The sequence below is a fragment of the Rhyacophila brunnea genome, unplaced genomic scaffold, assembly GCF_057557595.1.
Source record: "Rhyacophila brunnea isolate RB1 unplaced genomic scaffold, BYU_Rbru_1.0 scaffold_13, whole genome shotgun sequence".
Lineage (NCBI taxonomy): Eukaryota > Metazoa > Arthropoda > Insecta > Trichoptera > Rhyacophilidae > Rhyacophila > Rhyacophila brunnea.
Window position 1 is genome coordinate 19,397,773 of NW_028232785.1, and position 14,431 is coordinate 19,412,203.

At 33.8% G+C, this 14,431-nt stretch overlaps 1 protein-coding gene across 1 annotated transcript; it reads right to left on the bottom strand.

The window, feature by feature from the left end:
• Positions 1 to 4,598: 4,598 nt before the first annotated feature.
• On the bottom strand, positions 4,599 to 14,431 carry LOC147076818 (uncharacterized). The gene is made up of 5 exons (XM_085940932.1): positions 14,161 to 14,431; positions 12,225 to 12,449; positions 8,222 to 8,374; positions 6,867 to 7,479; positions 4,599 to 4,741 (listed from the first exon to the last, which is right to left on the bottom strand). The coding sequence occupies exons 1-5, from the start codon at positions 14,335 to 14,337 to the stop codon at positions 4,599 to 4,601; spliced, it is 1,311 nt and encodes a 436-aa protein (XP_085797058.1). The 5' UTR covers positions 14,338 to 14,431.

Sequence of the window (14,431 nt, forward strand, 5' to 3'; positions counted from 1 at the left end):
TTTCAGCAATAATTCGTAACTTTTAATTGGACTGAAATATTCACGCTTGGCAATTTTTTCGGAACCCCATATATCCGCCAAAATTCCGATCGTGCACTCTATTCATACAAAACTTAGAGCGGAATGCAGAAACATTTGTCATAACTAAAATTTCCTTAGCAGAAAACACTATGCAGAAACACTGTCCTTAGTTAAGATCATTTTTATTGAAAATAATACCATATTTAAAAATTCTCGTTAGGTAAATTAGGTAAATTATTTTATAATTGTTAAACGATGACAAAAATATGACAACTGCATTTTATAAATGCAATAACTATAAATACATATTAATATTTAATTATAATACTCTTATGTTTCCGTTATAAGTCATTATACGTGATTCCACAGGCACCACAAGATTTTTTTTTAACATGGTAACACTAGCATCAATTGTCAGTCTTCATCTGGTATTTTGTATTTCTGCGGGCTGGCGTATAAAAATAAAATAATATTCTGCAAGTACATGCCAAACGAATTAACACTATCAATATCCATATTGAGATACATTGTTAAATGAATTTGAGTGTATGGACTGTGTTAGATACATGCGAATTTATTTTGACAGCAGCTGTCAGTGGTAAACGGTAATATAGAAGGGAGCGTGTTCATAACAAAAGTAGTCTATGGTTAAGGATTCCTTAACTCTATACTCAGGATTGTCTATAGTTAAGTCATGCTTTTCGGCGACTTATCCTTAGGAACGAAATCTTAGATTGTGCATTCCGCTCTTAGATTCTAAGAGCTTTATGCACAATCGTCTGTCATAATTACAACAAAATTACAACAAAACACTATGCAGAAAGCATTTCATAGTTATGATCGAGTTGTCTATGGTCCACCAAATCTGCAATAGCTTCGTTCTGTTTTTCTATTGAAATATTACCATATATAAAAATTCTCTGTTTCATAATTTAGGTAAATTATTTGGTAATTGTTAAACGATGACAAAAATATGAAAAATATACAAAATAAATTCAATAACTATAAATACACAATTAATATTTAATAAAAATGATTAAATGTCTCCGCAATTAGTGAATAATATAAGTTATTTTTTGACCATGTTTTTCCCGATACGGTAACACTTGCCGTTGAAATGTCAGATTTTGTCATTTACAATTATTACAAATATATGCCATGATGTGAATAATTATATAGAGTGATTAAAACTAATATTACCATGTTGGTGTGTAGGTAACTAAGTACTTATATATTTCAACTACCTATCTATTGGTTTAATATTACATAAATATCTAAATCTGAATAAGAAAAGTTAATTCATAATTCATTGAACCTGACATTTCAATTCGATAATCGGTTTTACTAAATTAAGACATGTACAGAATCAAGAAAATAAGGGAAAATGTGTCGTATTAAATGTCACGGATATTTAATAGTTGTTCAATACCCATATTGAGATCAATTGTTAAATGAATTTGAGTGTATTGGCCGTTTTAAAGCCACGTCAATTTATTTTGACAGCAGCTGTCAGTGGTAATTGGCAATACGGCAGGGGGGCAAGGGGGCGAGTTCATAACAAAAGTAGTCTATGGTTAAGGATTCCTTATCTCTATAATCTATAGTTAACAGATGGATTTCGGCTACTTACAATTTTTACTGTTATTTTATGGTAAATACGAATTGAGCATCGGGCTCTAAGTGTTCCCTGCATCCCTCCAGCACGTAACAGTATTATATTTATGTATTCCATTATACAGTTTCGTAGTGGTCACGACAGTACCTCTTCAGAATTTTAGTAAAGTTCAACTTAAACAATTTGTTTAAAGTCACGTTAGCGGCCGTGGTGGCAGTGTTATTTTACTCTTCGTCACTGTTGGATTGGTTTGTCGATAGACCAAATGTTCAGGAGACGAAAAACAAATTTGATTATCCAATATTTAAATAAATGAAGGTATTTTAATCGTTGTTTTTACATCGTATGAAAGCTGTTTTCATTACAAAGCAATTTAAAGAAAATGATGGTTCTGGTCCATTTAGATACAAAAAATCATTCTGCATTCAAAGTCGATTTCGACAAAAACGGATATTCGACAAAGCAATCTATAGCGACGTCATGGCTTATAAGACCCATGACTTGCAGATTTCTGAAGACATAATGACAGGAATGCCCTGAAACTATTAAACCATCGTTGAATCCACAGAAGTTACATTCAACAATGTATACAAACTTAATATTACGCCCTTCCGTACCACACCGTTTTGCATTCATTTTCTCCCACTTTCGAATTTAAATACGATGTAATACAGACACTTACAAACTATTTCAAACATGGTTTGATACTTCTCGTTACTCATTCTTAATACATTTTTGTGTATGGGAACTTACGAGTTATTGCAAATGCAGCCCCATACAACTACTTCTTTTTAAAACATCTTATTTTACAATTTTTATATGCTAGTTGTCTGCTTTTTTCGTTCTTCTAGCACAATCCACTTTCGTTCTTTCATTCTCGGAAAAAGTTATTAAATTTTACAGATATTTCTACACACTTTAAGGGGGGACATGCTCGTCGAAGGTCAAAATTGAGTTTTTATTGTATTTTCAAACCATGATCCTGGACACTCCTTAAACGTTGTAGATAATCTATTTATATAATTTTGAAGTCTTATTATCCTTTATAGTTATTTTAAACATTTTATGACTGCATAAAGTATTTTTGTCACATAAAATAGTATTCTTTTAAACCTCTCGTTCTAATGTTTCAGAATATAGTCATATTTCGGTACATAACTGTGCAGTGGTGTTAAGATTTTTTACATTTATTAATTTTTAAACGCATTTATAAAACCATTAGTATAATTTATTATGAGATAATTTTTGTAAAATATTCACGATAAAAAAATATATTGATAATCTCTGTGATCCCAAATTTGACAAGAATTAGGCATTTTATTACTCAAAAAATCGGCAAGATTAACACACTTGAAGGTGATTCTAAAGATACTTATTATAAGCAATGTCTTTGACCATTCAAGTGTGATAAACATCTTATGAATAATGATTGCTTTATAATAATTATTGACCTAAGAATAAGGTAGTGTTTTTTTGAAATAAGCCATTTCTTTTGTCATTCCCCAGTGATTAAGCTACAACATATGGCCGTAGCCATAAATTGACAAACTATAATTAAAATAGGGAGTAAAATTATGTTAACGCGCGTGTTTGAACATGTACCTAACCGATTTTTTTAAGAAAAAATTTTAAAAGGTACATGTTCAAACACGCGCGTCAATATCATTTTACTCCCTACTTCAATTATAGTTTGTCAATTTATGGCTACGGCCGTATGTTGTAGCTTAACTTCTGGGGAATGACAAAAGAAATGGCGTATTTCAAAAAAACACTACCTTATTCTTAGGTCAATAATTATTATAAAGCAATCATTATTCATAAGATGTTTATCACACTTGAATGGTCAAAGACATTGCTTATAATAAGTATCTTTAGAATCATCTTCAAATCTGTTAAACTTGCCGATTTTTTGAATAATAAAATGCCTAATTCTTGTCAAATTTGGGATCACAGAGATTATCAATATAATTTTTTATCGTGAATATTTTACAAAAATTATCTCGTAATAAATTATACTAATGGTTTTATGAATGCGTTTAAAAATTAATAAATGTAAAAAATCTTAACACCACTGCACAGTTATGTACCGAAATATGACTATATTCTGAAACATTAGAGCGAGAGGTTTAAAAGAATACTATTTTATGTAATAAAAATAGTTTATGCAGTCATTAAATGTTTAAAATACCTATAAAGGATAATAAGGCTTCAAAATTATATAAATAGATTATCTACAACGTTTAAGGAGTGTCCAGGATCATGGTTTGAAAATACAATAAAAACTCAATTTTGACCTTCGACGAGCATGTCCCCCCTTAAAGTTTACAATTAACATATTATTAAATATTAACAATAATTACACATTTTACTTTTTAATGAGAGGAAAAAGACGAATATCATTCATCTCCTTGCATACCTTTTTAATGTTTTTCACCTAATCTTCCACAAACCATGTCATCAGCTTCAAGAACATAGGTCGTGAAAGTGATTCCTGAAAGAGAAACAACTTTGCAGGATGGTCAAGAGCTCGGCCGAGTGTTTTTGTTCATCCCTTATTTGACTACAAGGCCAAGGGCATGTTCAAGCTGTTCTGTACTCCAAACAGGTACTTCAGGTATAAGACCAGAAGTCTAGGGTCGTAACACTACCTACTGGTTAGGTTATCTGTCAGACTGATATCCCAATTTAATTGTTTCCTTTAACGACTAGTTAAACAAAAAAAATCTTTGCTACACTTGCAGCATTTTCAAAAATGGAATATTAAGGTTGCCGGGATCATAGAATAAATTGTATGCAGATAGGTAGGTACCTACCTATATTAAATTTATTGATGTAACTTTATTTTCTAGCACATTACATCATTTTTGCCATTTGACCTCCGATCGAGCTGGAAAAAACGTCAATATTTTTTTAAATGTACACATTCTAGCAACATTTTCAATAAAAAATGGGGGTTGTAGCATTAACTTCTGCATGCGGCGAACTTTTCCGCAAAAACCGTAAAACTGTCCCCGGGGTGCAACGGATGAAATCTGAAATTCAAGACACCCACCACGCACTCTGGCTCATCGGTCTCCATCGCTCTCCAAATTTTGTCAGAATCTGCTGCTAATATAATGTTTAAACATTAAAATATGTGTTTCTGGTTAGATGTCCAATGGAAGAGTGTTTGTTAAATTACTGGATAGAAAGTTTTTAGTGCACCCTCGATGAAATCAATTTTGAAAATCACCGGCCGCCACTGGCGACTCTACCTTAAGGGTTCGTAGGGCACATTCCCACAACGAGATCATATTAAAAATACCCGTTCGATATTTTTATTTATTTTATTATACCTTCTTAACTACATGATTAAATGTACATTTAATTTATTGTATCCATCTAAACCCGTCGCAATTGTTTAGAGATATTTATTATTATTATACAAAAAACTAAAGCAATGATTTTAGATTATGTAATAAAATAAAGATGATTACGCGGTATTAAAATAATTAATTAAATTAAATACGCCTTAAATGAAATTTGGTGAGATATTACTGTTGGCCAGACAATCGTGGTAACAATTATCTCACTTTATTTTTACGCAACTCAGTACCAGGCGGATAAAAGTTTCCATGGACGGTTCTAAATTATTGTCTTTCAATGTTTACCCTTTTCGGAATTGATACACTCGAAGTAAAAATAATACACATAGGTATAATTTTCATTTGCCATAGTGATAAAAAAATCCTCTTCCCATTCATTATGATGATAAGTCTTTGATTTTTTGGAAAACATATTGGAACGACTCATATCGTCGTTGAAACTAGAAAATTGTGTAACTCCGTTTTAATCGAAAATTGACTTTGAATGCCATCTAGTGGCCGTTGATAATATCTATCCGTCTTGCAATTTTTTTAATTCCAGAAAAATTGTATCATTGTTAAATCATGGATGATTTCACTCCAAAACCATACATTTGTATAGGAAACCATAATGTTTTTTGTCTCTCCTGTAAAGTAGTGTTTTTGGAGTTACACAATTTTCTAGTTTCAACGACGATATGGGCAAATTATAAATGAAATAAAAATAGTAATGATTATGTACGTACTCACAGAGAGGTCCCTCTGTTAACGAAACAAAGTTACAAGCAGCATTGCCATGCATTACGCTGTCGGTTCGTTGCCGTTGACGAGGGAAAGGGTGCGTGCCGGGGGGTATAGTAGTCGTAGAAGTGAGCGGCAAAGAGTGCACTGCGGACGGCAACGAAGATACAATTTGCAAGGAGGTGTGACTGTGAGTCAGGTAGGTAAAGTAAGAGAATAGATAAGAACTAGCGGATTTAAGGAGCTGGAACGTCAAGTAGTTTTGACTCGTTTGAACAAGAACCAAACATATCTTTACAGGCCATCCCTTTTTATATTATGAACAAACAACGCATTGTTAAAGTTTTTATGGTATGTAACCAAACATGTGTCATTTTGATGATAAATTAGAAGTTTTTTTACAAACACTTCGCGTTATTGTGGTTTTTCATGTATCAATTTATGTTTATTCAAATTACCAATTTTCATAAAGATTTTAAAACAGACAACGCATTGATGTGGTTTTTCATCAATATGTGTCATTTTATGTCTTTTAAGATGACCAATATCCTGAAACTTTTTATCACATACATCGCATTGGTGTGGTTTTTCGCCAGTATGTTTCAACTTATGTCTTTTGAGATCACTAATTTGCGGAAATCTTTTAAAACACACATCGCACGCATGCGGTTTTTCACCAGTATGTGTCATTTTATGTCTTTTGAGACTACTATTATGATTAAAGTTGTTAAAACATACATCGCATTGATGTGGTTTTTGACCAGTATGTGTCATTTTATGTCTTTTGAGACTACTAATATGATTAAAGTTTTTAAAACACACATCGCATTGATATGGTTTTTCACCAGTATGTATAATTTTATGTCTTTTAAGATTAATCATCTCATGAAAGTTTTTATGACATATATCGCATTGGTGTTGTCTTTCATCAGTGTGTGTTTTTTTATGTTTAATCAAATCATCAATTTGCGGAAAACTTTTAAAACACACATCGCATTGATGTGGTTTTTCACCAGTATGTATAATTTTATGTCTTTTAAGATTAATCATTTCATGAAAGTTTTCATGACATATATCGCATTGATGTTGTCTTTCATCAGTATGTGTAATTTTATGTTTATGCAAATCATCAATTTGCGGAAAACTTTTAAAACACACATCGCATAGATGTGGTTTTTCACCAGTATGTGTCATTTTATGTCTTTTGAGACTACTTATATGATTAAAGTTTTTAAAACATAAATCGCATTGATGTGTTTGTTCACCATCGTGTGTCATTTTATGTCTTTTGAGCCTAAGAAATCCATTAAAGTTTTTATGACATACATCGCATTGATGTTGCCTTTTTTTAATATGTGTCTTTTTATGTTTATTCAAATTACCAATTTGCAGAAAGTTTTTAAAACACACCTCGCATTGGTGTGGTTTTTCACCAGTATGTGTCATTTTATGTGTTTTAAGACTACTTAATACACGGAAGTTTTTATGACATACATCGCATTGATGTGGTTTTTCACCAGTATGTCTCATTTTATGTGTTTTGAGATGGCTAATTTGATGAAATATTTTAAAACACACGTCGCATTGATGTAGTTTTTTACCAATCTTGTTCTCTGAATTCTGTATCGTCATATTTTTTAATTTATTTGTTGCATGTGGTATTTTATTCTTAACCAAGTTATTGTCAACTGCACCTTTTCTAACGGTGTCGAGTGGTTTACTGTGATGTCGTTCCGTGAAACATTGCTGGGTAGAGATCTAGGTACAACAAAAGAATAATGTTGGAATATTAAGTCAATAATATTAAACTAAATAAGTTAATATCGATAGGGTTCACTCACTTACTCACTAGGGTTAGGGAATACTCACGCTTAATCAACGCTATCAAATTATTCAAATTTACTTTTATATCATTTGTCGATATGCAGATCTTATTATTGGATTCTGTTGAAATGTTCTGTTGAAATGTCGTTCAGCGGATGAGGCTTATTTCTGGCTAACGGTTTGTCAATAAGGAAAATCGCCGCATTTGAAGTGAGACCATTCCAGTAGAGGCCTGATAGCCTTCATTGCATGCATTATATGACAAAATTGCACCGTTCAATTCGGTTTCCGCGCTGGTGGCATCATCGGCATAAATTTCTTCAAAAATAAGTCCGGACATCGATTATGAGGAAGTGAAGTGATTTGGTTTAAACATGTGCCTCACGACGATTTCGCGGTCAGTTGAGTCCGAGAAATGGACCTATCAATTCACCACCAAAGTTGGGCGATTTGACGTTTCTGTCGAATCATGACAATCCAGCCGGCAGTGCTCAAAAACAAGCGGCCCAAATTGGACGCACAGAATTTGCTATGTTGAAAATAGTTGCGGTGCCTTAGCTCCGAAATGACTTTCGAGTGTTAATATCGATTTTTCGGATAAAAAAATGTTTTAACGTGTATAATTTTTACAATTCTATAGAGCTTAATAAACATTATTATGATTGAACGTACATACCTGATCTAATGGCCTGTATTGTGAATCAGAGCAGCCGGGTTGAGGATTTTCATTATTGATTTGGTAAATTGCGTTTTCAAAAAATTCCTCTTTGATGGCGATTACCTCATTATCGTTCTCAGATTTTATATTGATCAGAACGTATTCACGCATCTGGAAATAATAATATCATTATTAATAAAATGTTACAGTATCTCCGGTCCAATAAATTTTCATCGGTTTAACTCACCACATAGCATGCTACTGTCTTCCTCTTTAAACTTCATTTAAGTCTTGTCGCGTGATGTCTAATAGTTGGTCCAGACGCGTGTAATGTAACGTGTAATGTAGAGCGAATTGTATGGATGGCACTCGATCTCGACGCGAATCAATTCTCGAGCACTGCGAGCGCCTTGGTGTTCTTATTTAAAACCGACAGCTAATGGATCAGCGCGAACGTCGCTACAAGCATCACATGTAAGGATCGTGGCTACGTCCATACGACGTAACATAACACACGTCTGGAAGCGGTTTCAGATGCACCTTACGATGTTGTGTTGAAGCTAGTCGTGATTTTCTGATTTTTTTTTCACTATTCTTACACAGTGGTTGATTATAGTTATTAGCATAATGGGTTGAAGCATTGCCCACTGAAGAAGGAAGCCAATACATTACACGAATGGTCCTACTTTTCGCCCCTCCCGTTTTCTATGGATGACGTCATTGCATGTCATTGTCTATAAGAGCGCACATACTGACGCGTTTGTCATGTTTACACAGGAAATGGTTTGTTTTGAATAGATTAGTAACATGATAAATAATACACTAGCATTAACACACTTTCTACAAATGTAATGCATAGATCAATGCTACATATTTTTATGAAATCGATATTACTGAGGGTGGAAGGAGTCCGCAGACAGTGCAATGTGTAGATAGCAGTTAAGACAGTTAAGAAAACCTAAAAATTACAACATTTTAATAATCACAATATTTTAATATATTTTATTCAATATTTTAATAATCAGCAAAACGCTGCCGTGCGAACGGACATATGATCGCCTTCCGCCGGCCGAAGAAATGCTTACGTGCCGGGTGTCATTTGTCGCATCACAGGAATGAACGAGTAAACAGTGCATTCCTGTCATTGTGTCGTGAGAAATCCATTGTTGGATTGATAACATTTGTATCATAAGCGAATTTCGCAGACAAAATTCTAGGAAGCAATCCACGGTGTGGGAACGAAAACAGTAATAATTTACCCACGCCGTGGATAGCATTTTCTTTGTCTACTTTCAATATAAAAACAGATGTGGCAATCCAACAATAGATCAGTACCTTAAATTCGTTCGTCTTAATCACACGCTTCTCGCTTCAACGTTAAAATAATTTGTATTACAAACACTATCGTCGTAAATCTAATTTATAAACTTTGTATTGTACAAGCTGTAAATTGAATTTGTAATTTGTGTTAAGGGATAATAAATTTGGGGAATTACTTTTATACGCATCAAAACCTTCTGATTCTATTCATTACCTACCCCTCATCACTCCATCCCTTGCCTCATTACCACCGGTTTTTGTGTGAAGGACTAGTCTGACTTTAACAGTTGATGAATAACAGGAATGTATAGCGGCTCTCGTGGTGAAGTTGGTAAGGCGCTCGCCTTCCACCCGAGAGTTCCTGGGTTCGATTCCCGGTCATGACAAAAACATTTATGTGTTTTTCTCAAAGCCTGGGTGTTTGTGATTGTTCAAAATTACTAACAACCACCTTGTACGAAAAAGCAAGGACATGGTTAATAATAATTCTAAAAAAAAAATGTATATTATTTATTAATAACACTGATAGTTAATATATTTGATTTGAGAATTTCTTATAATTCAACTTGTAACGAGAAAGGGCGTATCAATATGTCAAGCAATCTGGGATATGATTTTGACAGCTGGAAAGTGGACCACTCGTTGCTTGTGCAAAAAGTTATGCTCAGGCTTTATTAATCTAAAGAAGGCAGTGGTTGAAGTCGAATAGCTGACAATCATTCCCATAGTTTGCGTTTGACAGGATTGTTGCGGAGTTCTAAAGGAACAATACCTATTATATGAGTATATTTATCGCAATTACGCTTATATTTTTTAATGATGAACGCCTGACAGATGCCCGAATGACAGCGAATTGGGTTTGACATTACCTACCTACTAATAAACTGCTAGCCAGACATGATCAACAAAAGTGAACAATTTCAATTAATAGGTAGCTATACGCTGGAGTCATAATTCGTTACCAGAATACTCGCAACACTCTTAAATTCGACACTTAATAACAAAAAAAAAATAAGACAGCGTTTCAATATCGGTCTTTAATCGTTGATAAAAATAAAACCCTACTGTATATGGACAATACGATTCACTGTGTCACTCAATGGTCATTCACTTGAAACTGAATCAAATCAATCAAACCGGCCCATAGACATTAATATCGCTGTATATTACACATACCAATTGTATGAGTAAACCGGAAACGGTTTGAGATTTCACGTTTGGTTCACTGTTCCAATGAAAATCAAACCATTCTTGGACCATCAGAAATGGTTTCCACGTCATACTGTCAAACCACTTCTGACGATCCATAGACCGATCTGTCGGCCCAGATGGGACCTGACCTAAATATTATAGTATTTTTTTTTATTATATTTTGTATCTGTCAATTTCTCGGCTCATTGCGTTACCTATGTACATTATATAATATTTTTTGGATTAAGAAAAAATGTGATGATAGGTAAGCATTATTCAGCATTTATATATTATTGTGAGATGTTCATATTAATATTTTAGCCATTTAAATGAAAGGGGTTCACTTGAATTAGGTAGGTATGTATATTATAGCTTAATAATCAATACCTATTATTCATAAGTAACCGTACGCGAACAAGAAACAGCTTTTGCTCTGGTTGTCCCAAAATTCCAGCCATATTTTCCATGCAAAGAGTTCGATTTAATATCATTGGGTAGGTACTTTTATTATTTTGTCAAACCAACAATTTATATTCATTTTATTTAAATTTTGTAACGGGGTATCTAAACTACAAACTGTTTTAAATCTACACGGCATTCAGTGTCATTATTAGGTTTTATATTGTCTAAAAAAATTATCAATAATTTATGTTCCATTGTCGACTAAGTCACAATATATTATTATTGTCGACATGAAAACAATAAAATAAGTGGGCGTTTATGAAAAGCTTTGGGCAAAAGTAATTTTTAAAAACCTTTAAAAACTAAATGGCTACCTATTCATGAAGCATTATTTTTATTTTGTACATTTAAAATAAATCAATAAGACAGTTAAATTTATGTTATTGTAGACGACGAGCTATTGGTGGTATGTCATAACAAGTTGACATTTCAATAAATGTGTTGCTGTTTTAGAGACAAATATATTATTGAATTATTTTAAGTACTGGCAACACTAATTAATCGTAAAAATCACGTTCCACTTTTGATTTGTCGCAAAGGAACGAACCTTTAACAGCATGATATTTTACTTAAGTATTTTGATATCACTACTAGGTTCAAATAGACTATATGATGATCGGGCACATATATGACGTTAAGAGCGATTTAGTGTATATGATCATATATATGCCATTCCGACTTATTATACATACCTACATATTGTATGACAGCTATGTCATCGTATTTACACTCTGTGACACCCTGTGACACAGGACGCCAGCATAAGAAACGGGTTTTTCGGCATATATGTGACCGATAGTGATAGAGTCTATTTGAGCCATAATGTAGGTGTGTAAATAGGTCTCATTTATCTTTTCAATACCTACTGATTTCGTTAATTTGAAGGCAAAACCACGGTGTAAACCATTTTTGCCCAGCACTAGAATATTGGTAATAATTATTGTTAATTTTGAAGAATAGTCGTGCCAATTTTCGATTAGAAATTGACCTAGATTTTGACAACAAAATTATGAAGACCAACGCCTAAACAAAGAAGGAATCTACTTACATCTTTTACGTGAATACTGTTAATCTTGTCTTCGATATTTTCCTGTTTGACTGACACATCAAATCGACCCTTGTCTTTGAAGTCATCTATTTCAATCCATTGATATGCAACGTCGCTGACTTCCTCCGCCGGTTCGTCAGGCAATATTTCATCAAATTCTTCTTTCACGACGATTACCTCATTATCATTCTCAGACTTTATATTGATCAGACCGCTTTCATGATTCTGAAAATAACATTATTTTTATAAAATGTTTACAGCTCACCATTATAATCAAGTGAGTTCATACTTGCTGAGTGACATTCCAACCCAATAAAATATGCGACCTGGAATACGCTGATAACGCTGTCCTATTTGACAACTCAATCGAGGGCATTCAAGAGACGATCGACAGGTTGCATAACAACTCACTCGCATTGGTTTGAAAATCAACGCGAAGAAAACCAACGTCTTTTGTGATAGCACCTGTCCTGATCCAGATTTCCCTCTGATTAGCGATGGACAAACATCGAGAACGACAGCTTCAAGTACCTGGGGGTACACATCACGGGAGATGGCATTTTGCAGAAAAAGCTCGCTATTCAAATAAGAATGGCTGAAGTAACATTCAACTCGATGCGGAATGTCTGGGACTCATGATTTTACTAGGTCAAAACCGAATGCCGCTTATTCGACGCTTGTATTCTGATGATGCTGCTTTACGGTAGCGAATCAAGGTACCTTATGAAGGCTCAGAGCAACCGTATACTGAGTTTCGAAAACATATGTTTGCGACGTGCAATTGTGGTGGTATGACTTTAAGAGCAACGATGAGATAAGAGAACGCACCAAGCAGCCTCTCATCACGCTGTGTGATGAGGCGACGTTGGACCTGGGTCGGCAACGTGCTGCGGATCCCAGAAGAGAACCTCAACCTAGCTTGTCTGTTCTTCAAGCCAACCGGATTCCGGCATCCTGGAAGGTCGCTAAATACTATCTACAGAGTGTATACGGCGGAACTACGGGATGCTGGTTTGACTTGGTTCTTGGAGGCGCCGCTTGGTGTCCATATGCTTCAATTAAGGGGCGGATGTGGCCAAAAAATGGAAGAAACTTTCAAATAAATTTAACACATCACAGAGCGTCTGTTGTCCGTCTCTGTGAACATGTTTTTATATGTCTTGCCGTGTGATGTCTAACATGCATGTTACCTACCATGTTATGTTGAAGCTAGTCGTAATTTTCTGATTATTTTTTTACACTATTCGCTCACATTCGTTAAATAATCATTGGCATAATGGGTGAAGTCAAAAATAACAGATAATCATTCTCATAGTTCGCGTTTGACAGGTCGAATACATATTACTTATATAAGTATATTTATTGCATTAATTATCTATGTTAAGTTTAAGATACTTAGGTATGTGTAAAATAAATGACACCGTATTCAGTTTGACATTACTAATTAACTGCTTGCTTGACATGATCAACAAAAGTGATCAATTACAAATTAATAGCTGTTCGCTGGAATAATATATCGTGACATCCTTGTCCTACAAAAATACTAGCAACACTTAAATTCGTTTCAATTTAAACTCAATTCTAATTCGTTCACTTTAATCGTTGATAAAAAATAATAAAACTGTCAAAGGTCAATACGATGGACTGTCACTCAATAACATGTCATTTATTGTATTTTGATATCAGTAGGTACCTAATGTAGGCATTTTAATAAGTCCCTATTTATTTTTGCAGTAGGTAGGTACTGATTTCGTTAATTCGAAGGAAAAAACACGCATAATAAATAACGCATTTATGTTTTTGCTGAGCACCAAAACATTGGTAATAATTGTTAATTTTGAAGAATAGTCGTGCCAATTTTAGTTTAAAAATCGACCTCGAATTTACCAAAAAAAATATGAATACCATCGCCCAAACAAATAAGGAATCTACTTACATCTTTTAAGTGAATACTATCACTCTTGTCCTCGATATTTTCCTCTTTGACTGACACGTCAAATCGACCTTTGCTCTTGGAGTCATTTATGTCAATCCACTGATATGCGACGTCGCTGATTTCGTCCGCCGGTTCGTCAGGCAATACTTCTTCGTTTAGTTCGGTTTTTACTTCCATTTTATGAGATAATAATTAACAAGATATATCAACACTTCACAGTGCGACCGTACTTTAGTCGTCAAAGTGTAAAATAAAATGACATTGATTAAGT